The following is a 26,807-nucleotide window of genomic DNA, read 5'->3' as shown; positions in this document are numbered from 1 at the left end:
CTGGACAAGGTAGGATCGGCTGACGTCATTTCCCTATTAATGACGAAACACTTCAGCCACTATGATTATTCTTGGCATGTGCTTGCCTCATCTTATTATTTTTTTTGTTTGATTGTTTGTTTGTTTGTTTGATTGTGGTGTTATAACGAAAAGGTTTACTTAAAAATAATATTCAATTCAAGTGTATTCAAAGACAATACACTTACAGTCATTAGATCATGCTGGCGCAAGAACTGTTGCTTCAACGTAGCCACGCCCCGTGGTAATGACGTCATGAGGACCCGCTTGGCTGCCGTCTTACCGTTATTTCTTTTTACTAATAGTCATTTAACACAAAATGTGTTTACTAAATTGACAGAATTGATTCTTTTCATACATAAAAAGATTTTAGATATTAAAAAATCATAAGTATATAGTATAAGTATACGTAAGTAGTCATAAGTATACATTTACGCCTGAAAAGATTCAGCTTTATTTATTTATTTATTTATTGGTCAGTTTTCAGTTGTGTGCTGTGATCTTCGGTCTTTACAAACCTACAGTAACCTTACTAAATATGACAAATCTTTTCACTCCACATATTACTAAGATATTTCTAAAAAAAAGCTATATAACGTGTGATATATCTGCGTAATAACGACCATTTTGCCGATTTCTTCAAATATCATTTGTTATTCATTCATTCATTCATTCATTCACTTATTCGCGTACCCAATTTATAATTATTTTTGAAAGAAGTTTATATATATATTTATAAAAATGTTATAGGAAACTATTCAGTGGCGCCTGTAACCGTTGTAGGAACCAATGCTTTCCGCTACAAGTTTCCACACGGACTTTATTTCGTGAACAGCGCAGCTCTTGTTGTGGTTCCAACGTGGGTCTGTAACCGGGAAGCTTTTCTCTATAAATAATTTGTCATATTATGTGAAAAAAGTTCATCTGATCGCTTCAGAAATGCAGGTGTCCAGTGTAAATAATATAAAGATATATAATCTTAGCCATGGCAAGTCTCTTCCAGAGGTAAGACAGCTTATTTTCTTTCAGAGAGCTATACTGGCTACTCAACATTATCCTGATATTTCTTATGTTTGACTAAATGCCTTTTAACTTTAATGGTCAGCTACCATATAAGGGTCATCATTAGTCTAGTCTTATTGTTAGACTGAAATAATAGTTCGTAGAATTGTTTTTCTTTATGTTGTCTTCTGGTGAAGTGATCTGGATGCTAATTTTAATGGTTAACGTTGTCCCATTTCTGCAGTGGTTGTCAGACAGAAAGAAGAGAGCTTTACAGAAGAGAGATACTGGTAAGTTTTAGTTAATGTCATTTTGCATGATTGATTCTGTGTTTTGTATTCGCTTGATTTTTTTTTTTTTTTTTTCTACTTCCTTTACTTCCCCCACAGACATTCAGAGGAGGATTGAACTCATTCAGGATTTTGAGATGCCCACTGTGTGTACCTCTATCAGAGTGTCACGTGACGGACAGTATGTTTTAGCTGCAGGTTAGTTAATCAGGAGCCTTGCTCATGAACTACATCAACACACGTGCTGTACTTTAAAATAGTCTGCCACTACACTGTAACATGATATTATACTAATATAGAATCTGTGTGTGCTATTGATGTGCCTCACTATGATGTTTGTGTTACGCCCTTTGAAAAATTGGAAAATGTCATTGGAAAAAGTCTGGCAAAGCACACACTAATGCCTTTGCGTTACAGGTACATATAAACCCAGGATCAGATGCTATGACACATATCAGCTGTCTCTGAAGTTTGAAAGGTGTCTGGATTCTGAAGGTAAAGTCTTTAGATCACAACTTTTATCACTAGTTTATTATGCCATTATACAAATGCTGAACATGGTCTGCTGTGACACTGACAAAAGACTACAGTGATGGAAAAAATTATTTGATCCCCTGCTGATTTTGTACGTTTGCCCACTGACAAAGAAATGATCAGTCTGTAATTTTAATGGTAGTTTTATCTGAACAGTGAGAGGCAGAATAACAACAAAAAGAATAACAAAAAAAATCCAGAAAAACACATTTCAAAAAAGTTATACATTGATTTGCATTTTATTGAGTGAAATAAGTATTTGACCCCTTTGCAAAACATGACTTAGTACTTGGTGGCAAACCCTTGTTGGCAATCACAGACGTCAAACATTTCTTGTAGTTGGCCACCAGGTTTGCACACATCTCACATCTCAAGGAATTTGGGCCCACTCCTCTTTGCAGATCCTCTCCAAGTCATTAAGGTTTTGTGGCTGACCCTTCAGCTCCCTCCACAGATTTTCTATGGGATTAAGGTCTGGAGACTGGCTAGGCCACTACAGGACCTTAATGTGCTTCTTTTTGAACCACTCCTTTGTTGCCTTGGCCGTGTGTTTTGGGTCATTGTCAGGCTGGAATATCCATCCACGACCCATTTTCAATGCCCTGGCTGAGGGAAGGAGGTTCTCATCCAAGATTTAACAGTACATGGCCCCGTCCATCGTCCCTTTTATACGGTGCAGTTGTCCTTTCACCTGGGGATGGTGTACTTGGGGTCATAGGCAGCATTCCTCCTCCTCCAAACACGGCGAGTTGAGTTGATGCCAAAGAGCTGGATTTTGGTCTCATTTGACCACAACACTTTCACCCAGTTCTCCTCTGAATCATTCAGATGTTCACTGGCAAACTTCAGATGAGCCTGTACATGTGCTTTCTTTAGCAGGGGGACCTTGCGGGCGCTACTGGATTTCAGTCTTTCACGGCGTAGTGTGTCACCAATTGTTTTCTTGGTGACTATGGTCCCAGCTGCCTTGAGATCATTGACAAAATCCTCCAGTGTAATTCTGGGCTGATTCCTCGCCGTTCTCATGATCATTGAAACTCCATGAGGTGAGATCTTGCATGGAGCCCCAGACTGAGGAAGATTGACAGTCCTTTTGTGTTTCTTCCATTTGGGAATAATCGCACCAACTGTTGTCACCTTCTCACCAAGCTGCTTGACGATGGTCTTGTAGCTCAATCCAGCCTTGTGTAGGTCTTCAATCTTGTCCCTGACATCCATGGACAGCTCTTTGGTCTTGACCATGATGGAGAGTTTGGAATCTGATTGATTGCTTCCTTCTGTGGACAGGTGTCTTTCATACAGTTGACAAGATGAGATTAAGAGCCCTCCCCAAGAGTGCTCCTACTGTAATCTCAGCTCCTTACCTGTATAAAAGACACCTGGGAGCCAGAAATCTTTCTGATAGGGGATCAAATACTTATTTCACTCATTAAAATGCAAATCAATGTAGAACTTTTCTGAAATGCATTTTTCTGGATTTTTTTTGTTGTTATTCTGTCTCTCACTGTTCAAATACACCTACCATTAAAATTACAGACTGATCATTTCTTTGTCAGTGGGCAAACGTACAAAATCAGCAGGGGATCAAATATTTTTTCCCCTCACTGTATGTATATATTTTCTCCTAATTTGGTCGTTGCCATTTTTTACCAGTTTTAGATAACTCTTCACTCCACTGTATTGCCAAATGTTTGTGGAGCCATATGTGGGTTTTCCCCAGACATTTGGACATATTGAGTAATCTAATGACAGCGACCATCCAGGAGTTAGTAAGGACTAACGCAAGCTTCCTTTCCACCACATACTTTTCTAATCCAATTAATTCATTTCCCACTTTTACCCTAACAAGGGTGACGCTGAAAATGAATAAATGAATGCAGTAACCAGGTCACACAGCACTTGCAACAGTCCATGTTCAATATGTTCAATCTAGCCAATTTTCTCAGGGTTTTCCTGCATGAATAAAATCTTCCTGTCTGTCCTGCAAAATCCCAATCCTAATGCACATCACTGTCACAGGGTAATCCAACACACTTTGAAGAAACTACACACTGTCTGTCCTCTTTTGAGTATGACTATTACCAAGTGAGTTGAGTGTAGATGTGCTGATGTGTGTAATGTAGTGTTAGTCTTCTTATTAATTTGGCCAGTGGGTGTACATTTTGTATTGTAAGGCTGGTAAATATCTGCCAGGGCTCCTACTTTTTTTTCTACATTAATGTAGAAAATGTTGCAAATGTCTTGACAGAACAGAGTCAAATATCGAATGGCAAAAGTAGCTCAAGATACATGCCGTTTTTCCCTCCATTAAAAATGTACAAACTCTGTCAAGCGCATAGTAACACATGGGTTTACGTCTAGATTACATGAATCAGGAACTGACCCCACTGAGCTTATACACAAGAAGCTCTTCAAGTGTGTGTATGTGTGTGTGTGAGTCAGCTCTGTTTACTAGGAGAGGATGTATGTCTCTCAGTGATGGTGATCTGTCTCGCTGTGGTAGTTATGAAGTCTCCTTAATAAGTAAAACCTAATGCAGTAGATGTACAGAGTTCTGCTGAATATTTAATCAGCTTGAAACTATAAGCTTCTGACTTCATGTCCTAACCAAAGCACATTACACAAAAGCCATAAATAATGAAGAGATGCCTTTTTTATGTAGTAGATAATAAAATATCTTAGCAGGCCAAACCGAACTAAAAATTCTTAACAGATTTCAGTGTTGCTGATTTTCTTTCCACCCATATGCTTGTAGATCTCTGCAATATAATAACAAAATTGTAATAAATTATGTCCCAATTTACCTTTTAGTATAAGTCATAGGTATTTGGATTTTCCCCCTTCTTTTTGTTTGACTTTTTAAATGCAAGCAATTTATTTATTTTTTTTATTTCAAACAGATTAGAAGCCGCTCATTTGTACTAAATAATTAAAACTGTAAAATATTAAAATATTTATAGAATTTATTTATCCTTTTTTCCCCCCTCATTTCTTCACATTACTCATTTTCCCCCTCATCTTTTTTTGTTTCAACAGCACCACATTTTGCACGATTTAACAATCCTTATATGATGTTTATTTTTATAACTTATTGCTATGAAACTTTAGTTTTCGTCTGTTTTGGTTTACAATTTTTGTATATTTATGTTCATATCTGTGATTTGAGCTTTAAAATATTTAAGTTTGTGTGTGTTTTCTGTTTTGTTTTAAGTGGTGGCCTTTGAAATCTTGTCTGATGACTACTCCAAGGTAATTACTATATCATAAATTTTACATCTAACTAATATTTTCAGTGTGTTGTGGTTGCAATTGTAAATCAGAAACAATATTTAAAAGTTTAAACCAAAAAAAAACCCCATCACATTGTGTTTTTGTCTGTGTGTTTTGTTTAGCTGGTGTTTCTGCGTATTGATCGTTACGTGGAGTTTCATTCTCAGCACGGTCACTACTACAAGACACGTATCCCCAAGTTTGGCCGGGATTTCTCCTACCACTACCCATCCTGTGATTTGTACTTTGTAGGAGCCAGGTAAAGACAGGCCTTCAAAAGTATTCTTCATATCATTGACAGAAATAATGCTTTACTGACACACGTGATGGGTATTACACAAACTGGAGTTAAGCTTGATGTGTACATATACATTGTACACTGTTAGAATTGACCCTTCAGGATAATTGTCTTTTTATTTTTTAAACATTAGTTGAATAATATTTGGATATTTGAACTGCCGCCTATACACACATTCTAAATGGGGCATGTCATGAAATATGTTTCCTCTGCTCTGTGTGTGTGCTGTATGTATGTGGATAGACAGACAGACTGATTAAAGTATACTGACCGACACTTTACGTTTCATGCAGCTTGTCTGCCACCACATTCCCTGTTTAAACTTCATGCAACATCTTTAATGTGACTGAATGCAGTTTAATGAGTTAACCTGAGGTATCACGTCACACACTGCTGCATGAAACCTGTACTCTTGCCCACTCATTTAATCTACCAATCATGTGGCAGCAGCGCAATGCATAATATCACTCAGACACAGGTCTTTGGTTTAGCTTTAGTTACATTTTATGTTTGCATTCAACATCAGGTTTATATTAATGTATTCATTCTAATATATATAATTTCTACAGCCCATTCACATAGACCTGTGTGATGTATGCTCCACATAAACAAACACAGCTTAATATATATATATATATATATATATATATATGTATACACACTACCAGTCAAAAGTTTGGACACACCTTCTAATTCCATGGTCTTTCCTGATGTTTATTTCTTTCTACATTGTAAAACAATGCTGAAGGCGGCCGAAATACGCAATAATGTCCTTTGTTGATATTGAGATATGTCTGCTACTGATGCTCTGTAAAGCCTTCATAACGGCTCTAATCTGAGGTGCTGTTAATTGGTGATTTCTGAGGCTGGTAACTCTAAATGAACTTCTCCTCTGCAGCAGAGGTAAGTTTTGGTCTTGCTTTACTGGGATGGTCTTCATGTGAGCCAGTGTCATCATGGTGCTTGATGGGTTTTGCAAATGCACTCGACAATACTGTTCTTGCAAGAACTATTCCAGAACACCTGACCTTTGTGTCTTAAAATAACAACTGACTTTTTTTTTGTTGTCATTACATATGGATTACTTAAGTCCATGTGTGGAGATTTCAAAACTATGAAATAACAGTATTGTTCTAGAATGTAGAAAATAAATCCCTAAACAAAAAACACTGAATCTAAAAGGTGTGTCCAAACTTTTGACTTGTAGTGTGTGTATATATAGATATAGCTCCTACAGAACAGAAAACATGAGTTTAAGCAGAGTTTTGTGTTTAAATATTGTTTAAACACAAACACCAAATGTTTGTTGACTTCTGATACGATTTTGATACGATCATCAAATTCGTATGTGCATGTTAAATATCCTGTTCCAGATTTAGTCCTCTTTTGCCGTTCTAATATCCTCCACTCGTCTGGAAAGGCTTTACACTAGATTTTGGAGTGTAGCTGTGGGGATTAGTGAAGTCAAACACTGATGTCGCAAGAGTGAGGAGGTCTGGGGTACAGTCAGTGTTCCAGTTCATCCCAAAGGTGTTCAGTGTGGTTGAGGTCAGGGCTCTGTGAAGGTTCTGTGAACATTTAAAATCTTCCACACCAAATTTGCCAAACCGTGTCTTCAAGGAGCTGGCTTTGTGCACAGGGACATTGCCATGCTAGAACAGGTGTAGTCCTCTTAGTTTCAGTGAAGGGAAAGGTTTGGACACTGACTTTTGCCCATATAACGTCATTTGTACATTCTTTTATGTTTCATTGAGAAATTTTCAAACGTTCAAAAATCCTTTATTTTAATTTTCTTTCCCTCAATGAAAGGTCTGTTTGCTAAACAAGTTTTCTCTTAATCATTCTTGTGTCATGTTACTTTAGCTTTTTTCTCTTTCCGTCTCTAGTTCAGAGATCTTCCGTATGAACCTTGAACAGGGTCGGTTCCTCAACTCTCTACAGACAGATGCAACGTAAGTACTAAACCACCAGGGGGCCCAGAAGACTGTTGTGTGTTTGGCAATTTGAATGTAGAGTTTATTTTATTGTGTAGTCTGTTTTTATTGAGGATGCACCAACCATTACCATGCTATTCGTCTTCTTGTCAGTGATTTTCCGCAGGGACTATATTTTATTTCTAACTTTAAAGCCTTCATTGAGGCCAATTAGTTAACATTAATAGCTCACTTGTCTCCGCTTGCAGGTTAACGTCTGTAAACTGATGCTTTATGTTCCTCACAATTCATAACTATATTTTGTGTTTTGTTTATATCTAAACAGGGAAATCAACGTATGTGACATCAACCCTGTTCATCATTTATTCGCTGCCGGCACATTAGAGGTTGGTGTTGTATTTGATTGTGAATATTTATGGCATTGATTTGCTCCAGTTAATGATTTTCATTTCTGAGCATGCACGTTGTGTTGCTGTGCATAGGGGAAAGTGGAATGCTGGGACCCACGTGTGCGCAATCGAGTGGGCATCCTGGATTGTGCCCTCAGCAGCGTCACAGAAGGAACCGAGTAAGCTCTAATCTTTACACCATATCCTCATGATCTAATGCTCACATCTGCACTCGGCTGTGTGTAAAATTTTGTGGTTTAATTCTCGGCCAGCTTTTCTACTCCAGTTGCTATTTTGGTTGCCAAAAATAAACACTCCTTGGTTGTTGGTGGTGAGGTGGCACAACAAGTTGTATGATGTCAAGAATTTGTCACCACAGTGGTATTTTCATGCCCACAGTGTTTTCCTGACTTCAGGCAAATGCTTAAGTATACTGTCTCATTTCTTACAGCTTGGTGGTGGGGATGTGAACTAGTGATGTCACAACCCTTCAATTTAAAAAGGATACTTCATACAATGAGTAACTAAATGAACTTCATCCTTATTGGTGGACAAGCCAGTTATGGATTTTATTTGTGAATCAGGAAGACTATACATCATTACAAACATTGTGTAAATAATTCAGTCAATAAAATATATAAGAATATTGAATAATTTGTCTCTACATTTAGCACTGATGTCAAAACATGTATTACTGGATTGTTATGTTATGAAAGACATTAGTCCACTCTTTTACTCAGAAAACACGTATTTAAGAGTCCAAAATTTCACACCAAGGAAAATCCTGGAGTTCTTATTGAGTATTAAAGTGAAGGACCTCATATGGTGGCTGAGAAGTGCAAAATAAAATAACAAATAAAAAACACAAAAAACACAACAACAATGTAGACAAACAGGAAAAGGTAGGTATAGTTTGCCAATGGATTTCTCACAGTTGATTGGACGAGACTTTTGTGACTCAAGATATACAAAAGGTAGGAAATTGTGTATATAACTTTATTTCTTGTACACGTGTGCAAGATTATATTGTTGGAATACTATAAGGACTACTAAAATATCTCGCTTCACCTACCTTGATCCTGCATGGAAATAGCCATTGATGCTGGCATGACATTAAATGGACCTTAACATTAAACAAACATCACAGAGATGTCTTATAGCAGGGGTGTCAAACACATGGCCCACAAGCTGTATAAAGATTCAGGCTGTATAAAGAAAATAAACTCTGTTTCATAAACTCAGCTATTGTCAAAATGTGCTAATAATGTAATTCAATAAAATAATTTAAAATAATAATTTAGAGGTGAAAACGTGTATAGTCACAATTTTTTTATATGAATAATTATGTAAACTATAGTGCAGCAATGATGCACATGATGGCACCTAAAACAATGGATTACAAGAGATGTAATCCAATATTATTATTATTTATTTATGCAATTAATCACTTCTCACCACAGCTCTTGATGATGTATAAATGATACCACTTTAACAACTCTGCTCTAGGTTACTGCACGTGATGACTGTCTGTTGAAAAATCCCCAAAAAACATATCTGCCTGACTTACGCATGTGGACACCACAGGGCTATGTTTTAGTTTAACATACGTCACATGGCCATGAAAGTCAGGTTCACAGTAAACATAGACTCATTTCATGCAGGCCAATTTGGATAAACAAGTCTTGGATCACAAGACTTAAAATCAGCTATAAGAGTTTAACTGAGTTGAGATCTGGTGAAGGTGAAGGCCATAGGATCAAATCGACCATTCTTCTATTCCTCAAACCCTTTAGTAAGCCCTCCTGCCCTGTGAAAAAGGATCATGTCAACCAGGAAGAGACCAAATTTTTTGCTTGATTTTTAGTGACTCTTAAGTGAATGTGTGACCAAACCCCTGCCCAGAAAACGCTTCTGAAGAAGAACCACCATTTTTCCTTTAATTGTCACCCATTCGTATGTATATGTACTGTATATACATTATGTGTGTTTTTTTTTTTTTTTGCTTTTCAGAGTTGAGAGCTTGCCGTCTGTCAGTGCACTCAAGTTTAATGACTCCCTGGGTATGGCTGTGGGTACGACTACAGGACAGGTCAGTTACTACTAGCACTTGATGATATAAATGATATCTGTTGTGAAATCTGTTGAGTGTGTTCATGGGATGATTTCCATTGTCAAAGCTCATCTGGTTTTATTGCATATGATGTTTAGATTGCAAACTGTAGAGTTACACAATGTGAATCTGAAACGGTTCAGCTGTACTTTAAACTCAATTAGAGTACATTCCAGGTAATATTACCCGAGGCAGTGCCTTAATTCTGTAGAAAGTCTAGTTCCTTCATGTGAAATGCAATGCTAAGCAAAGAGTGAAGGAATGCTTTAATATAATATAGTTATATAATAATTCAACCTCATTCTTCAGCTTTGTTTTTCACCTCACAAATGGAAACAAACATCCCGGTGCTTCTGCAGGTTTTGTTGTATGACCTGCGTTCCTCTCGTCCCCTGCTTGTGAAAGACCATTATTACGGCTTGCCCATCCACTCCCTCAACTTCCATAAGCAGATGGATCTGGTGATTTCTGCAGACTCAAAGATCATCAAGATGTGGCACAAAGACAATGTAAGCACAACACTCTCTATGTCACTATCAATACCCATATCACCATGCGACTAGCCTGCAGTTAGATTGTATCCAAAACAGAACTTCTTCGTTTCAGGGTAAAATGTTTTCCTCCATCGAGCCACCGGCCAACATCAACGATGTGTGTGTTTACCCTGAATCAGGTGAGTACCTTCATCCTATGTTTAAAGCTTGCCCTCACTGTTTGAATTCCCTCATGGCAGGTAAACGTTACCTTCCTTCATTACACAATGTCCTTGATGTGAATTTTTTTTTTCTTATTCAAGCCTGTCTGCAAACTTTACTCATGGAAAACTGAGTCAACATCCAAAGATGACTAGAACTGTGCATGTACTTGCTTAACAAAGAAATAAGTTATTTAAAGATGCACAAGACAGATTTTTGTAAAGATTTGTAAAGAAGAACTAGAAAGACTACTATAAAGGGTTACGTAATTTAATTTGGCATAAGTATTACAACCGTTTGCTGGTAATTACTCCATATTAACCTACATTGCTCAAGCATAAAACACAGGCGTTGTTTGATGGGAAGCCTTCCCAGCTAATTAACTCTAAATGATCTTTTAGGGCTATCAAATGGTAAACTTTGAATATTAAACCTAATCACTTTTCTCCATTTTACAGGCATGCTTTTCACTGCTAATGAAGACCCCAAAATGAATACTTTCTACATTCCTGTAAGTTTTACTGTTGTTGAAACATTGTTTATTGCTTAAGAAGGAATCCCCATCTTGGCTTTGAGTCCTCATGTAAATAATGACTCATTCTGTTGATATGTACATATTTCCCAAGAGCTCACACCTTTCTGTTTTTGTTTAATGCTACTTTATATAGTATAGAAGTCAAGGATTTCCTCTTATTATAGCTATATATAAAACTATCAATACTTAGGGGAATTCAGTTTAACTTGTTTCAATATTACTGAGTATAAAACAAAAGTTATGAGTGCTGGTTCGTCCAAAAAGCAAGGCTTTGGAACCTTTTTGAATGAGCTAATCTAATCTATGAAGATTAAACAGCCAACATCCATGATATCAGACCTCGATGGATGGATGGATGGATGGATGGATGCTTTATTCATCCCAAAGAGAAATTCACATCTCATTAACATTCAGATCAGGTTCTGAACCAACTGCTGGTAGTTGTAGGTCTCCGCCAACATTGTGTATTTGCTATATGACAGCTTAATATAGCACATCCGTATTCTTTGTCCTTCAGGCCTTGGGTCCTGCACCTCGTTGGTGCTCTTTCCTGGATAACCTGACTGAAGAACTGGAGGAGAACCCAGAAAGTACCGTCTATGACGACTACAAGTTTGTTACACGCAAAGACCTGGACAACCTTGGTAAGTTCCATGGTCTTGTAAGTGGCTTCCTTATTTTTGTTCCTGTTATTGCTGAAAATTCTATTCGCCGCATTAAGTAATAAAAATAATTAAATAACTGTTTCTGTAACTGTGAAGATGGTAAGATGACTCTGTTGTGATATTTTCCCTGCATTTTGCTTCAGCACACTTTGTAACTGCAGAAACTAAGCCAAAATATTTGGCTCATTTCTGCATTTCTCAGAATGCAAGTTAACAGAAAACTGTCTATCTAGTCCTGTAAGGTAAATCCATGCAGCGTGAAGTCTAGGGACACAGCATGCAGTTCTAGGAAAATGACGTTTTTTGTCTATGACAGAAATAGTTCTGCTGAAAGCATTGCACTGAACTCAGTGACACAGCAGCATCTGTTTAGCCTCAGTTACTCACACATCTTTTACATGCCCTCTGTTAGATCGGATATGTTGAGGTAGTGTAACTCTTAGAATACTTTAAGGGTGTTGGTTAGAGTAGCCAGAAATAAAATCTTGTTCCATGTTTTTTTTTCCACAGTAGAGGATATATTATTTTCTTCGCAGTGTGCCCCGTTTTATTTATTTATTAATTTTATTAATTTATTTATTTATTTATTTATTTATTTATTTATTTATTTATGGGACATTGCTTCGCAGGTCATTTTGCAACATACTCCCTACTTGCTCTACTGGCACTGTTGCATCAGGTGTCCCTCAAGGCTCGGTCCTCAGCCTCCTCCTTTTTTATCATTCACCATCCTTACACTATCCACAGATAATCTCATCACTAGATCCACCAAGGCTATTTATCCCACAGCTTTAACCCAGAGTATGCGTGATCCATAATCTAAATAATATTTACAGTTTGTTTCTCCCAATACAATCTCGTGTTGTGGAATTTTTAAATCCAGTTTTAATTTGGTTTTAGTTAGTTTAGATCTAAATGGAGTCAATGTTAGATGTCCTACAAAACTTCATTTAAACCCCATTGTCGGCTCCTCAGAAAAAAATGCATTTTATCAGCTCCACAATATCAGTGGAGGGCAGATATTTTAGTGCTATAGCCTCAAACTTTGTAATACTTTCCCAAAGCTTCATTATTACTTCACTTTCTTCTCCCATCTTCTCCCTGCTTAAGTAAATTTTACTCCCAACAATTAAAACTAGTCATCTGTTTATTTAAGCTTACTTATACAGACAACGTATAAGTAAATGGTGGAAAAGACATCAGGAATACTTTACAGCATTGGTATTTAACAACATTTTCTGAAGTTCCAGTCACATAAAATCCTTTGCTTCTAAATTATATCATAAGTGACTAAAATACTAATACAATACTTTTATTTCTTAAGCATTGATAATTAGTTTATAGCTGTGAACAAGATGGTTTAAAAGTCTATGCTTTGCTTTGTAGTCGCCATTAAAACCACTGACTGAACTGTTGTCTGTGTTGAATTTGTCTTGGGGAGAACACACAGCTGATTTCATTCTCCATTTGTCATTAAAACTTTGTTTCCAACTTTGACTTTCCAGTCATTTCCCAAAAAGCCATGTCGTCATTTTGCTAATCTGACTAGAGAGGGTCAATAAAATGAAAATCCATGAAAATCTGTGTAAAAAAAGAAAAGGAAGTCTCCACTTTCTGACCTAATATCTTTTTAGCCCTGTAACTGTGGTCTGATAAACCCTTGTTTGGGCCAGTTTTTTCTTCATACTTTGACCTGCTCTGCTATAGTATTTTTTCCCAATTATTCAGTTTGGTCTGCTGAGAAACTGTTATTGTGTTGGAATCTGGACTGTAGTCTGCCAGCTGACAGCCCCTGCTTTACAGAAATGGAGTTAAATTATATTGTTTGGTTCAGAAATATTAAACAGCCAACCTTTTAAATGACAGTCATCTACAAAATCGTTTAGATCATTGTGTTGCACAAATGTACCACTGCGATAGATTTCGGCTGGTAGACAATAGCAGCCAGCACCTCGTCCCATCCACAGGCATCAAGCCCATTGTGACAGGAATGATTCTTATTGGCATTCACTCTTACTCATTTCTCTTGCATCTATAGAAAAATGTTCTTATTAGTGGTGAAACAATCAGCATTTGTGAAAAGGCTTTTGTTTACTATTAATGATTAGGAACAAATCAATGACCTTGTGCCCTGTACCCTATCTCTTCACATACCAAAAGACAACACGGCATTGGGAAACGGTCATAAGGCCTCATTGATTCCTAAATCTGCTGAATGTTTCTGCATTGTAGAGTCTAGCAGACTTGTTATGGCAAGTTAACACTGAACTGATAGGAAATGTGTTTCTAGACTATTATATAGACTGACATTATACACATATAGACAATATATGATCACATTATTCCAAAGATTATGATGCAATTAATCTGGCTAGTTTCTTTGCCTGATTAGTTGAAATTTTCTGGCCCTTAAATTGACCCGGCTAAAGCAACTGCACAGTTTGTCTCTTTTTATTTACTTTTATGTAAATGGCAACTCACAAGGTATATGCCGTTACACCATTAGAACTGGAAAAAATTATCAAAGATATAGATATTGATAATTCTAGTTCACTTCAGTTGCAGCTAAAAATCACAAACCACTTTTTTTAATGTGGTATTCTATTTGTTTACTGTGGTCTGTTTGGCTTTGAGTTATTCAGTTTGACCTAATTGTCTGGCTGGTTTTGTTCCCTCAGGTCTGACGCACCTGATTGGTTCACCTCTGCTGAGGGCCTACATGCATGGCTTCTTCATGGACATCCGACTCTACCACAAGGTGTGTGTCTGTGTGAGAATAAAAGTACATAATCTCAGTAATAATTGGTTTATTAGTGATCATTTGTCTTTGTAACATTATTAATATTCTGTGATCAAATATTTAAAAGTAATATTTAATCACATTTGGAGACTGAAACAATTGAGGTTTTTGAAATATTTTAACAATTTCCTTAAAGTGATACCACTGATTTACTGTAAATAATCCTCCAGGTTAAAACTATGGCAAATCCGTTTGCCTATGAGGAATATCGCAAGGACAAAATACGACAGAAAATCGAAGAGTCTAGAGTCCAGAGAGTACAACTAAAGGTGACAAGTCTCTCTCTCTTTCTCTATCTGTCTCTTTCTGTCTACCCTTCTCTTTCTCTCACTCTTCTCTCTCCCAGTGTATCTCTCTCTTTCTCTATCTTGCTCATGTTCTCTCTCATGTATGCTCTCAGCATCAGTCATCCTTGCTTATTAAGTAAGTAAATTATGTGCCTGTTGCATGTCTAACCACCCTCACCTGTTCTGCACATTGACAGAATCTGCCGAAGGTTAATAAAGAGCTTGCAATAAAGCTAATGGCAGAGGGAGAAGACCGAGAGTCACGAAAAGCCAAGAAGAAGGCTAAGGTGAGAGTTTCTGTTAATGTTAGAAGCATAACGGATATGGTGGTTTCTACTAGCACATAGATATTCCTAATTCTTTAAACCTTGCTGATGCATTAGTCTGCATTTGTCTCACTCTCTCAGGGCACCGCCAGCATCCTGACTGATGACCGTTTCAAGATGATGTTTGAGAATCCAGACTACCAAGTGGACGAGCAGAGCGAGGAGTACCGCTTGCTTAATCCCATCGTGTCCAAAGTGGGCCAGAGGAGAAGGGAGAGACTACAGCAGTTAGCTGAGCAAGAGGCCATGCAAAAGGTACCGTATGTCCAGATTATCAGAAAATGTGAGACTTTATATCTTTGTTTAAAAACAAACTTGTTTATATAAGGTTATATGTGTATAATGTACTATATGGAAAAAAGTTTGTGGATCCCTGACCATCGCACCCATATGTGTTTATCAAGCATCCCATTCCAGATTTAATCCCCATTTGCTGTTATATTAAACTCCACTCTTCTGGGAGGGAGTAGATAATGGAGTTTGGCTGTGGGGATTTGTGTTCTTTCAGCTACAAAAGTATTAGTGAGATCAGGCACTGATGTTGGATAAGGAGGTCTTGGGTGCAGCTTACAGCACAAACATGTTCCAGTCTGACAATGTCTCTGTGCACAAAGCAAACTCCATGAAGTCAAGGTTTGCCAAGGCTGGAAGAACTCTACTTACATTTTTATCTTATTTTAAGACAACTGAGCAGTTCAGGGACTCAGCTTGATATACCTGGGATTTGAACTCACAACCTTCCGATCAGTAGTTCAGCACCTTAACCACTTAGCTACCAGTTCATCCGTGTTCAGTAGAGTTGAGGTCAGAGCAGAGAACTCCAGCCTCATCAAACCTTGTCTTCATGAAATTTGCTTTGTGCACAGAGACATTGCCAGATTGGAACATATTTGTGCCCCAATAGTTCCCAGTGAAGGGGAACTTCTACACCTCATGCATACACAGACATCCCATACAATTATGAGTTCCAACAGTTTGGGCGAAGAACCAAATATGGGCTTGATAATCTGGTGTTCAAAAACCTTAGTTTAAATTTCAACAATAACAAGAACAGGCCATTCTGATGGTTGCTTAAGTCTTATTTTGGCAGAAAAACAATTTTTATTAAAAATTTGAAAGGCTTTAAGGGCCTTTCAGGGTCTATAATGGAATTTAAATTATAATCTAATGTTTTATTTTAAAATATGACTGAGGTTTTAAAACATTTGACATTTTGTCCAAAAGATAATGCAAGCAGGTGAGTGCATCCTTTGCAGCACTTGGTGGCACACAGTTTGTGGAACATACTGCAACTGTGTTTAATAAATATTTCTTGTGTCTGTTATTTTTCATTTATTTCATTTGAAGTCTTCATTTGTAGTCTTATAATACGTTGGACAGAAAATTAAATTTAGGTGTTGAAATCTTTTCCCGTCTGATAGTCGGATGAAGAGGAAGAGGAGCTGGAGGGACGGCCCAGCTCAGAGGAAGAGGAGAGCTCAGACGATGATAAGAGCTGGGTGGAGGAGGTGAGGGAGCAGCGACGTCTCTTACGAGCAGAGCAGAGAGAGCGCCAGTTTAAAGAGAGAAAGGAGAAGGACCGCAACACCAGCCTGCAAAGTTCAGATCCAGTCAGAAAGTCTCAACCGAGCCAGGCTCAAGGCCAGAGTCAGCCGCGCTATTACCAGATCAAAGCCGGAGAGGAGTTCCGCAGCTTCGGGGACGTGGCACGCAAACAGAAGATGCAAAAGTACATGCTAAAATTATCCTAAACTACCATTATGTAAAGGTCAATGCAGTGTGCAATGTGAAATTTGATCTATAAATAATCATAATTGCTCAGATTTAGATCTTAACTAAATGGTGTTGGTTGTCATTTATGGTGATTTAATCCCACAATTTGTACATGGTCAGTTTTACGAGCAGAGCTAATCTTAGTCATGCATGCCACCTCACTCATACATTTTACTCATAACTTTGGCCACTGTTTGATTACAGGAATTTTCGTTGGGCCTTTCTTAAAAATTGTTACATGACAAGCCAACACCTTGCAGGGGCTTAAGAAAACTCAGACATTAATGCTAATGCTTATATGGCTTGGCTAATTCTAGCTAGTTTCTTAATGCATTCAGCCCATTGGTGGTGTAAGTAGTTAAGTAATTAAATAATCAGTGTGAAAATTGGTTCCTTATTTTATAAGTTGCATATTAGGCTTATGTGTACACAACTCTCCATTGTTACTCATCTCACCAAGTCTCTGCTACTTCCTGCCAGTCTCTTTCTTCATAATGACTTCATCCACATGTAATGCTCCAACTTAGATGATAAAAGTTGAAAACAAATGATGGCTTTAAAAGTGAGTTTTGGTATAGACTGTTGACAATTATTGCATTGCTGTCTGAAATTGTTCTAAATGACTATTTCCATGCCAGGACCTCACTTGAGGAGCGTCTGAAGATGGAGGAGAGCTCAGGCATGCTGAACCTCGCCGATACCACAGTCGGAAGCAAGCAGCTGACCTTCACTCTTAAAAAGGTGAGCACTTTTACTCATCAGTGCAGAACCATAGCTGAAAATACGCACTGCTGTACCACTAAACGTCTAAGGCCATTTCAAATACAAATTTGTCCAATAAAATACTTAGTTATAGGGTTAATAATAGAACTGATTGCAAGTAATGAACTTTTAATTAAAATGTTAAATGTTCTCGCACTTAATATTCACTACATGATCAGCCATAAATAAATCTCACTCTGAAATACATACTGTAAATTTTCACTAAAATTTGATGTAAATTGTCTCAGAAATGTATTTTTACACATCACATGTAACCGGTGGGCATCAGGACACCACTAACCCCCTTCTTGGACTCATCAGAATCTCATGGGAGTGGGCAGTTTTTACATTCATGCGGACAAAAAAAGCACAAAAAAAAGGCACAAAACCTTTTAAACATTATTTGCAATTTTCTGAATTATTATCCAGTCAGTTACAATAGTTTGTAGTTTATCTCTCCCTTTCTTTTATTTTCTTTTCTTTTGCAATTTTTCAAATCATTCCAGTGTCTGTGTTATTCCATTCCTTTCCTTTCCTTTTCACATTATTTGCAATTTTCCAAGTCATGATACAATCATTTGCAGTATTTTTCTTTCTTTCTTTCTTTCTTTCTTTCTTTCTTTCTTTCTTTCTTTCTTTCTTTCTTTCTTTCTTTCTTTCTTTTTCTTTCTTTCTTTCTTTCTTTCTTTCTTTCTTTCTTTCTTTCTTTCTTTCTTTCTTTCTTTCTTTCTTTCTTTCTTTCTTTCTTTTTCTTTTTCTTTCTTTCTTTCTTTCTTTCTTTCTTTCTTTCTTTCTTTCTTTCTTTTTCTTAAACATAATTTGCAATTTTTCAAATTATTCCAGTGCCTGCAGCAGCTTAAACAGCATTTACTGTGCAAATATGTCTCTTTAATTATTGGAAAGCATAACCTTTTGAAAATGTCGCTCTGCTAGATCAGCGGGTTATTTAGAATATGCAAGCAGTAGTTTGTGTTGTACCTTGTCAGAACGTTTGTTCTCATGTCTAGTGAAATATTAGAGTTATTTGACTATTTAAACATATATATGTATATATTACGCTTTGTTCTGCCTGAGGTTCATTTTCTAGGCTGCAGGGTTTATATTAATGTGATTGTTCTGATGTGTTATTGTCACTGTTGTAATGACTTACACAGGGTATTGTATGGCAAACATCCACAAAAACCAGTGCATATATACTGTGTGTGTATGTGTGTGTTATATCTTCTTTAATAGGAACACCTGCTCATTGCATTACTCTAGGCAGTATTGGAATTTAAATGCAATTTTCTCTTTTACTTCAGAGTGTAAAACTGTACTTGTGGTGGAGATGCATGTAAAAGACACACCAATTAAGTACAAGGGTTTCATTTTCAGTGCAAACACCGGATTTTTTTTTAACATGCTTTGGATGCTCCTTTACGTGGTCACGAAGATATAAACAGTCAGATGTTAAATTTCTAGATTTCTTGAACCTTCCTGTAATACGGTTTGATGCACCTAAGACACACTGGGGTGTCCGCCACATACCAGAGCCACTCCTTTCAAATATTTGTGACACTGCTTGTAAATCCGCATGTCTGTTGATGCTAGCAAAGCACTTGAATAGCAAGACTTATTTTCATTGTAGCCATTCTATAGACTGGCCTTTTGGTGTACAAATGTCACTGACAGCAGGAGATAAAGAGCGTTGTTTGCCTTTTTGACTCGTATACATTGAAGATCATTTCTGAGCATTCCCATGGGGGAAAAACCCTTTTCAGATAAAGACGTGTGTAAATTGAATGTAGTGACTTCCGTTTGTACGTTACATTACTCCTGCACTTGGATGCGGTTTCTGATAAAACGTTGTAGGTTTTAGGGTGTATAAAGGTCGTTCCTGATGAGACTCAGTGTGTACTCTCTGTCTAGTTGTATTGGAGCAGCACCTGTCGTGGCACCTGAATTGAGTAAGAATGAGTTTGGAGCTTCATGGCCAGCTCATTTCTCTCTTTATGCCACATGCTTCTTTCTTTCTTTTTTAATTTTTTTAAACATTTATTTGCAATTTTCAAAATCTTTTATTCTTTTCTTTTCTTGTCTTTTCACATTGTTTGCAAATTTCCAAATTATTTCAGTGTTACTGAATCAATAGTTTGCAGTCTTTCTTTTTCTTTCTTTCTTTCTTTCTTTCTTTCTTTCTTTCTTTCTTTCTTTCTTTCTTTGTTTTTCTTTCTTTTTAAAATTTTTTTTAAACATTATTTGCAATTTTCCAAATCTTTTCTTTTCTTTTCTTTTCTTTTCTTTTCTTTTCTTTTCTTTTCACATTGTTTGGAATTTTCCAAATTATTTCAGTGTTAGTGAAGCAATAGTTTGCAGTCTTTCTTTCTTTCTTTAATTTTTTTAAACATTATTTGCAATTTTCCAAATTATTTCAGTGTCAGTGATACAATAGTCTTTCTTTCTTTCATTCTTTCTTTTTTTCTTTCTTTTTCTTTCTTTCTTTCTTTCTTTCTTTCTTTCTTTCTTTCTTTCTTTCTTTCTTTCTTTTTCTTTCTTTTTAAAGATTTTTTTTAAACATTATTTGCAATTTTCCAAATCTTTTCTTTTCTTTTCTTTTCTTTTCTTTTCACATTGTTTGGAATTTTCCAAATTATTTCAGTGTTAGTGAAGCAATAGTTTGCAGTCTTTCTTTCTTTAATTTTTTTAAACATTATTTGCAATTTTCCAAATTATTTCAGTGTCAGTGATACAATAGTCTTTCTTTCTTTCATTCTTTCTTTTTTTTTTTTCTCCCTTTCTTTTCGCTTTCCCTTTCGCGTAGGTTTTTAACGAGACTCTGATTAGGCTCTAGGAATGCCGTTCTTAGTCACTCATGTACTGAAGAAATTCATTGTAACTTTTCTCCTGTGTCTGTCCTTCCTTTTTCTTTGCCCACACACTCCAGATACATTTCTGCAGAGCCAACAAATGTGAAAAGTGCTTTCTTGTTACTGTGAGAGGAAAACAGTGACCTTTTGGTGTCACCCTTGAAGGAACATATTTGGCACTGAGTAAATGTAATCTGGATTATGAGTTTGTGATCATGGTGAAGTAGTGAGGCGCATTCTCTTGTTTAGAGGTCAAAGAGTGATGGAAGTCGCGTCAAGACAAATTAGACGAGTAAGCTGAATAAATAATATTGTGTGAATAAATGTGGGGTGGAAATCGGTGGGAGCTCTGAAGCGGCGTGACTGAAATTCTCTCCTGGCTAAATGCTTTTATGTTCAGTGTTGGAGCAGAGCAAACCTGTCCGTTTAATCACATTTCCTGTATTAGATTAGATTAGATTCAACTTTGTCACTGCACATGTGGGTACACGGCAATGAAATACAGTTAGCATCTAACCAGAAGTGCATTTCGCAGTGCAAATAATTAGCATATATAATAAGTATATAACAATAAATAATTTGCATATATAAACAATATATCGACATATTAGCCGACTTTCTTCTTAAATGAAGTAGCTTGTAAATATTGAAACTGCTTTAATGATGATTTCATTTTCTTATGTCCATCATGTTTTTAAACTATAACTTTACATGCATAAATGTAGAAAATGAAATGATGTAATGTCCATTTTACCATTTTTAAAGCTAATTTATACCTTAATATGTGTCGAAGACATAAATGCACTGGCATACAGTGTGTCTGTATTTATTTATATATATATATTTGTTTTCGATCCATATGAAGGGGTAAAATAGTTTTATGGAGGTGGTAATGAGTTTTTAAAAAGCACTGCACTCTCTCTGTGTGTGGTCCCAACAGTTCACACCACAATATAATCTGCTACACAGAATTAAAGTGATGATTTCAAAAGGGTAAGCAGTACTTTCTGGTCATCAAGAGACACGTGAAATTCAGCTTAAGAACAGCTTTGCCGTATCATATAAAGTATTGCTTACACTTTTTGAAATGATCATTTTATAAACTTTTGTGGGTAAAAAAAATATATATATTTAAAATGTAGTTAACTGTGAAGCTATGAGTTTAATGTCAGGTTTTGGTAGGACCTTGACTTACAGGCAATGAACCATAAGTTTTAAAGGATTGAGGATGGGAATTTTCATATTTAAAAATCTCTTAATGTAGATGGTCTGCTGTAAGAGTGTATTAGAACGAGAGCATTGATTTAAGCCTGTGATTTCCGTGCAGCCAGCACTGTCCGAGCTGCTGTTATAGAAAATGAATCAATAATTTCTCTTTCTCCAGTTCTTACCAATTAGAACTGAGGATCAAACAGCGCTGTGGTATTAAAATGTCTGTTATTTTATTTATTGATTTTATATGCTGTGTTTTTGTGTTGTGCATTCAAGTTTCAGTGTTCCATTTACTTGTTCACTCGTTAAATTCATCCTGCTTAAATTCATTATTCTCATTGTGAAGATACCAGAACTCAACAATTTAACCATTTATAGTTTAATTATAGTTTATTATAGTATATTCAAAGTTCATAGTTAATAAGTTTTTAGTTTTAGTTATTTTTTTTATTCATTTATTTATTTATTCATTCATTTATTCTAGTAATTTTTTATTTATTTATTTTAGTTATTTTATTAATAGAAATTACCCACATAGTTCTAGAAAGAAGGAATGTAAGAAGGATCCTTCCTTCTTACATGAGGAATAAAGACCGGTACCTTAGAGAAGCATCCTGCTCTTTTCACTGGTGCCGTCACAGATTAAAGCAGATTTCAGGACTGTGTCTGACTACAGATTTCAAAGTTTCAGACAATCCTGTAATCATCGTACAGGAGTACATTTAAGGTGAAAGTGGATTTTAGCTGTGATTAACATTAGAGAACTGTAAACCATGGTGATCATGGTGGCTCTGTCCCTGATTCTGTTCAGACTGAATAAACACAAGGCAAAAGAAACATCTAACAACAGTGGCTTAGTGACTACGACAGGCCAGATTTAGCAGCAAAGCTGTTCTTAAGCAGAATTTCAGGTGTCTCTTGATGACCAGAAAGTACTGCTTACCCTTTTTGAAATGATCACTTTAACTCTGTGTAGCAGATTATTTTGTGGTGTGAACTGTTGAGACCACACAGAGTGTGCAGTGCTTTTAAAACTAAAAAAAAAATAAATAAAAATAAAATCATACATGCACTTTTATACAGTATAACAGAAGTAGTTAATATCAAAATAATCATGCCACATCCTTAATAGTGGTATACATTTATAAGTGCATTATATAAAAATGATTTATTTATTACAGGTATTATACACTTTATTAAGAACAACAAATTCAGTTCAATTTTATTTGTATATAGTGCTAAGCAGTTTTGGAGAAATACTGGGTGACACCGGAAAGTGTGATTACAAATAATGTCCTTTCTACAGCTGTAAATAGTGAAGTGGAGTTGTGTAACCAGGAGCTTTTGAGCAACTTAGAAATCAGCGTCGTTTCTTAATTCATTATAGATTTAACACTGATTCCTTCCTGCCGAAGACATCATGTTCAATAATGGAGACCTGAGCGCAAAACTTACTACCGCAACAGCAGTTCAAAGCTGGCGCCATGGTCTTCAAGTGTTTCTATCCATAGCAGTCCCATATATCTCCAGGTAGTCCACATAGGGTCATCCTCAGCAGCAGTGAGCACCACCAAGTGATCGGCTACAAAATTAGAAGACCATATCGGGTTACACCACGAACAAGGATCTGAGGCTCCTGTGGTCACCAAAACCTGACAGTTGAATTGAAATTGTCTAGACAAAGTGTTTTCAATCTTCAACTGTCCAGTTTCAGTAATCTTGAGGATCACCTGCTGTAGCCTCAGCTTCTTGTTCTTGGCTGACAGGAGTGTGAACAGGTTGTGACCTTCTGCTGTTGAAGTTCATCAGCCTTGTGGTTTGGCGTTTTGTGTATTCTGAGATACTTTTCTGCTCACTCTGGTTGTAAAGAATGGTTGAGTTACCTGCACCATCCATTCAACAAAGAGTTTACAGCAGTAGAACTGCCCCCTCATTGGGTAATTGGGTCTGTGTAAACTGTAGAGAAGATCAAATTTTGTGTTGTGAACATGAAGCCACTGAGACTGGAATATGCATGATCTTATTGACTGAACTGCTTCAACATGATTGGTAAAGTGCATAACTGAATGAAAGATTGGGGTACAAGTTTTCCTATTAAAGTTGCTGGTTCTGATGGTTTCTAAGGTTAATATCGATATTTTAAAAGTTTACATTAGCCTTCATGACTGCTTATCTTGTTCTCTTCTTGTTCTTTCGCACAGACTGAGAAACAGAGGAGTCAGCAGCAGGCCGAACGGGAGCACCACGAGGAGAGGAGAAAGATCAGAAGGGCTGCCGGTCACCTTTACACTAGAGGACGAGGACGAGGAAGAGGACGAGGGAGGGGACGAGGGCGGGGACGATTCTGAACCCTGCCTCCAAATTACCGCTGTAGTCACTTCTATGCATTGCTTTAAACACTGCCTCAAAATAACTTTGTCCTGCCGGTACGAGGACAGGCAAGTGCTCTGTAAACCCTGCTCTTAATGTGGGTTTCGCAGAATGACGGAATGCAAAAGAGAGACCATGTGGCCAGTTTAGGCAGTGAGAGAAGCTGGGGATAATTCTTTTTAATGTTTGGGTGTGTGTGTGTGTGCGTGCGTGCGTGCGAAGATTTGTACATGTGTGTGCGCCCTCTCTCTCTCTCTCTCTCTCTCTCTCTCTCTCTCTCTGCTACACACCCCTATTTTGTCCCACAGTGTAGTCTAAACCAACTGGACTTTGTTAAAGAAACCTTTTATCCACAGCCGACTCTGTGTCTTTGTATTATTTTAATTTTTTTACTCCACATTCTGAGCTCAATGCAACTTCTGTTCTAAAATTAATTTTAGAAATATCTTTCATAGTAAGCTGACTTTGCTCTCCTAAAAGTAGAGTAGGGGTGCAAATGAGAAGACGCAGTGATAGAAAAGTGACAGGTGAACATGAGGTCAGTTCCAGCTGCAGTAGCCCCTCCCCCTGTCCTGCCTCGGGCTAAAGTTTCTTTACACATTTTCATAATTATTTTTTTTTTAGAATTTCCCTTTACGGAATAGTTTGACTCGAGTCAGTATGAGGATTAGCTGCTTAATGACAAACTGCAATTTTGTTGTCAGCTGTTAAGATATTAAGCAGACGTTTAAGATAACCAACTGTAACCGGACACTTGCTGCCTTCTGTTTAACAATAGCCTGTGATTAAAAGTGTCGAGCTTTAAAACGACTATTCTAAACATTAGTATTATTCTATTGATTATTCTAAATAAAGTATTGAGGAAGCTAGTAAGAACCTGACAGGATGACAGGATTTTCAAGGTGACACAGATTTGTTTGAAATTGGATTGAAACCCTCAATCATGCTTGACGTACATAAAACAAGCAACTGAACGTTAACAGTCAAACAAAGTAAATACTGTTACTAAATAGTCAAAAAGCTGGATCCTGTGAGTCCATTTAACGTCTGAGTCTCTTCATCTGTATCTAAAGGAATATATATATATATATATATATATATATATATATATATATATATATATATATATATATATATATATATATATATATATATATATAATATTGTGCAGATGCTAAATTGTAATAAATATAAGGATTTTCAAGAGAAATATAGGCCTTCTGATGTCAAAACTATGATGCAGCACTTACACTGTGTGTGTGGTGTTTCAGATAGATAGACAGAGAGAGAGAGAGAGAAAACTGCAAAGTTAAATGAAACCTCCTTGAAAAATTAATATTGAAACGTTTCTAACGTGCAATAACGTTTCTGGGGCTAATTGTTTTTTGTACTCGCACAATCGCAAAGGCATTTAATAGGAGAGAAAAAAAAATTGCAATATCAACCATAGGAAATAATGCTCAGTTTTTGCTGTTAGTTTCTATTAAAAAGTGCTTATTTTCAAGTGAAATTCATTCTATCATTCCTTTCTTCATGTCATGTGATTGAGAAATCTAACGTGGAAGTAATGGAGATAACAGACATTGTAGTCAAAGGAAGATGGCAGAAACTTGGCTCGGCTGGTTAGAGATCTACGAGTCGATAAGCCTGGTAGTGTTGGTGGTGGTATTAACATGAAGGATCTGTTTGAGTAGATTGTACAGATGAGGATGTGGGAGAGCTGGACAAACTTAAAGACTGGAGTGCTGCTTCATTGCTCATCTCTCAGCAAGTAGTTGAATAGCATCATACCCATAATGCCAGAGTGAAAACAGACTTGAAAACTTCATGATTTATGTCAACTCATAAAATCTTAAAATCATGCATTAATTATAAATATTCATATGAATGTTGTACATGGATTTCTTCAATGCTTTCACCAAAAAAAAAAGAAAAAAGTTTAGCCTACTTCCCTCTGCATGGGCAGATCAACTGACAAAAGCAATTTTGTTTGGTAGGGTCACCATGGTCATCCCAGGCATGCTTTGGGATAAATCACAAGCCGGATACGATGGTGGAGAGACAGCAGAAAATAGGTCACTGTTTCACAGGCAGACACATTAGACACTTTGTAAGACAGCATTCAAAAACAGATTCTAATGACTAGAGGTAGCAGTGAAAGTACATAGGGCTATAATTTATAATGTTAATTTCTAAAATTCAGTTTAAATTTGCTGAATCTTTTAGTTAGATTAAGGCTCAAGAATATAATCTACAGTTGAATTAGATTTTTATTTATTTATTTTTTTGCTAAGACCAGTTCAACTAGCTAAGCAGTCTAGTGCACATTTTTTTGGGTTCCTCTCTCAGCTCATGAAAGGTCTGATTACCTGATTTGTATAAGACGCCAAATTCTTTGTCATTTCCAGTGTATGTAACTTCATTATCTGGTCTGGTTGGTGTTTGGTTCAGTGGCTTGGATAGGGAAAGAGTGAGGCATCTAGGCTTGCTTTTTTTTTTTTTTTTTTTTTTTTTAAATTAGCCCAGCCTGCATTTCTGTAGGTCCAGGGCACAAGACAAAAGGACTCTGCTTTCACAGAGTAATCCATCCTGACACTCACTTCAATACAGCCATAAAACACACCCTTCCCACTCGCTGCCTTGTCTGGGAGTGTGTGAGGTCCACTCAGGGATTTCAGTGCTGTGCTCAGT

At 36.7% G+C, this 26,807-nt stretch overlaps 1 protein-coding gene across 1 annotated transcript; it reads left to right on the top strand.

The window, feature by feature from the left end:
• The first annotated feature begins 834 nt into the window (after positions 1-834).
• Positions 835-24,117, top strand: nol10 (nucleolar protein 10). The gene is made up of 21 exons (XM_058399738.1): positions 835-1,023; positions 1,265-1,310; positions 1,410-1,508; positions 1,728-1,805; positions 5,056-5,093; positions 5,237-5,373; positions 7,299-7,364; positions 7,672-7,732; positions 7,829-7,914; positions 9,746-9,824; positions 10,205-10,354; positions 10,452-10,518; positions 10,999-11,051; positions 11,593-11,719; positions 14,419-14,498; positions 14,711-14,809; positions 15,025-15,114; positions 15,235-15,408; positions 16,575-16,882; positions 17,565-17,667; positions 23,948-24,117. The coding sequence occupies exons 1-21, from the start codon at positions 958-960 to the stop codon at positions 24,092-24,094; spliced, it is 2,154 nt and encodes a 717-aa protein (XP_058255721.1). The 5' UTR covers positions 835-957; the 3' UTR covers positions 24,095-24,117.
• The last annotated feature ends 2,690 nt before the right edge of the window (positions 24,118-26,807 follow it).

Source organism: Hemibagrus wyckioides, linkage group LG09 (assembly GCF_019097595.1).
Source record: "Hemibagrus wyckioides isolate EC202008001 linkage group LG09, SWU_Hwy_1.0, whole genome shotgun sequence".
Classification (NCBI taxonomy): domain Eukaryota; kingdom Metazoa; phylum Chordata; class Actinopteri; order Siluriformes; family Bagridae; genus Hemibagrus; species Hemibagrus wyckioides.
The sequence above is the reverse complement of the archived record's forward strand: the minus strand, read 5'-3'. Positions and strand labels throughout refer to the sequence as shown.